The 1,696-nt window shown below is 33.2% G+C and overlaps 1 protein-coding gene across 1 annotated transcript; it reads right to left on the reverse strand.

The window, feature by feature from the left end:
- On the reverse strand, positions 1-324 carry LOC114162510 (auxin-induced protein 6B-like). The gene has a single exon (XM_028046428.2). It carries the CDS (start codon positions 322-324, stop codon positions 1-3), a length of 324 nt encoding a protein of 107 aa, XP_027902229.1.
- Between the last annotated feature and the right edge of the window lie 1,372 nt (positions 325-1,696).

Genomic DNA, 1,696 nt, shown 5'->3' on the forward strand with positions numbered 1-1,696 from the left:
TCAACATGAGTGAAAGTGCAGAGCGTGTGGAAGGCGATGGTTGGTGTGGTTATGGTGGTGTTGATCGGAAGTTGATTCCTTTTGGATACGCCAGCGGAGATGGAGAAAGTCGTCGACGGAGCAGGGGAGCTTGAGGGGGCCATCGGTGTGGTAGCCGTAGACCTCGCGGGCTTTGTCGAGAAGACGCTTGAAGAGAGGGTGGTAAAGGTATGAGATGGGAATCACAAATCTCTGAGAAGAGGAACCACCTTGGTCCTCGTCTTCTAACCCCACTTGAACGGCCAAGAACCCTTTCTTCACCTTCATCTTCTTGTCTTCCTGCATGGTGAGAGAGTGAGAGAGAGAGAGTTAGTGAAGTGGTAAAAGCAGAGGGGGAAGGGATGATATATAGGCAGTTTGGGTATGAAGAAAATGGTATTAAGAAATTATGGAGAATGTACGATATACGGAATGAGGGTGGTGGGTGGGGCAGTGGGGAGTGGAGACTTACGTGTGATGGGGTTTGGACAGAGTGGGTAGAAGAGAGGTCAATGAGAAGAAAAGTGAGGGAATAAATAAACAGCTCTTGGGCTCAGAATGAGACACACTTCACTCACTTGAATCAATCATCAATATCAATTGGGAACTGCCCTTTCTCAATCACTTCTTCCTCTCATTACTTTATATTCTTTCTGGTTAAAATTTAACAACACAACATACAATACAATAAACATCTCGTCATTTCTGTATTCCCTCTTTTATCTTCTTCTCAAATTTATGTTTTATTTACATTCAAAGACTTGTATATTAAGAAAATACTAGAGTAACACCAAATCTATATCAATATGTTTATTGTTATACTTTTGCTATCATAATAATTCATTATATCTACGTCATTCAACTTATACTTATTTAACATATTGCTTCATAATCCATAGAAATTATAATTAAAAGTTTAATTCATCTTTTTTTATCTATAGTCGTTTTTGCTCCTTAAAAATTCCTCACCAACATGAATAACATTTTAACTTAAGACCTTTCAAAATTTAAATATATAATTACTTACCTAGGCTAATCAAGATTATTATTTTTTCTATCTTATAACTCATGCATGGATGAGTCTAATCACAAGCTACAAAGCAATATAAAGATCTCAAATATTTAAGGAAAAAAAATTAAAATTTACTTTTTAATTTTAGATCAAAGTTCAGGGACTAAAAACATACTTAACCCTTAAAATTATTATTATAACTAGTTTTAAACATGTACGCAAGAGTTGATGTTTATTTGTGTGTTTATTAAAAGAGCTTTAGAGGTTAAGAAAATAAATAATAAATATTTTTAGATTTATAATTAAATTTTGAATATAATCAATATGAAAAGTTATTTATATGTCTAAAAAGTCAATATGTTTGTAAAAATACAAAAGATAAAACATGTTCAAAAATATAGAATATAATCTCTAGAAATATAAAGGATATGCAAAAATATGTAGAGTAAACTTTCTAAAAATACAAATCAGTGTATGAACAAACCGATCTAATGTGTATTTTTAGACTCGTCTAATAAGTGCATTAACAAACTCGTCTAATATGTATTGTTAGACTCGTCTAATAAGTATATGGACTAACTTGCCTAATGTGTATTGCTAGACTCATTTAATCAATATATAGACAATAACTTGTCTATTGTTGTACTAGTCTGGAAGGAGCGGTTC

The sequence above is a fragment of the Vigna unguiculata genome, chromosome 9 (assembly GCF_037176805.1).
Source record: "Vigna unguiculata cultivar grain cowpea cultivar isolate G323 ecotype 2 chromosome 9, ASM3717680v1, whole genome shotgun sequence".
In the NCBI taxonomy this organism is placed as follows: Eukaryota; Viridiplantae; Streptophyta; class Magnoliopsida; order Fabales; family Fabaceae; genus Vigna; species Vigna unguiculata.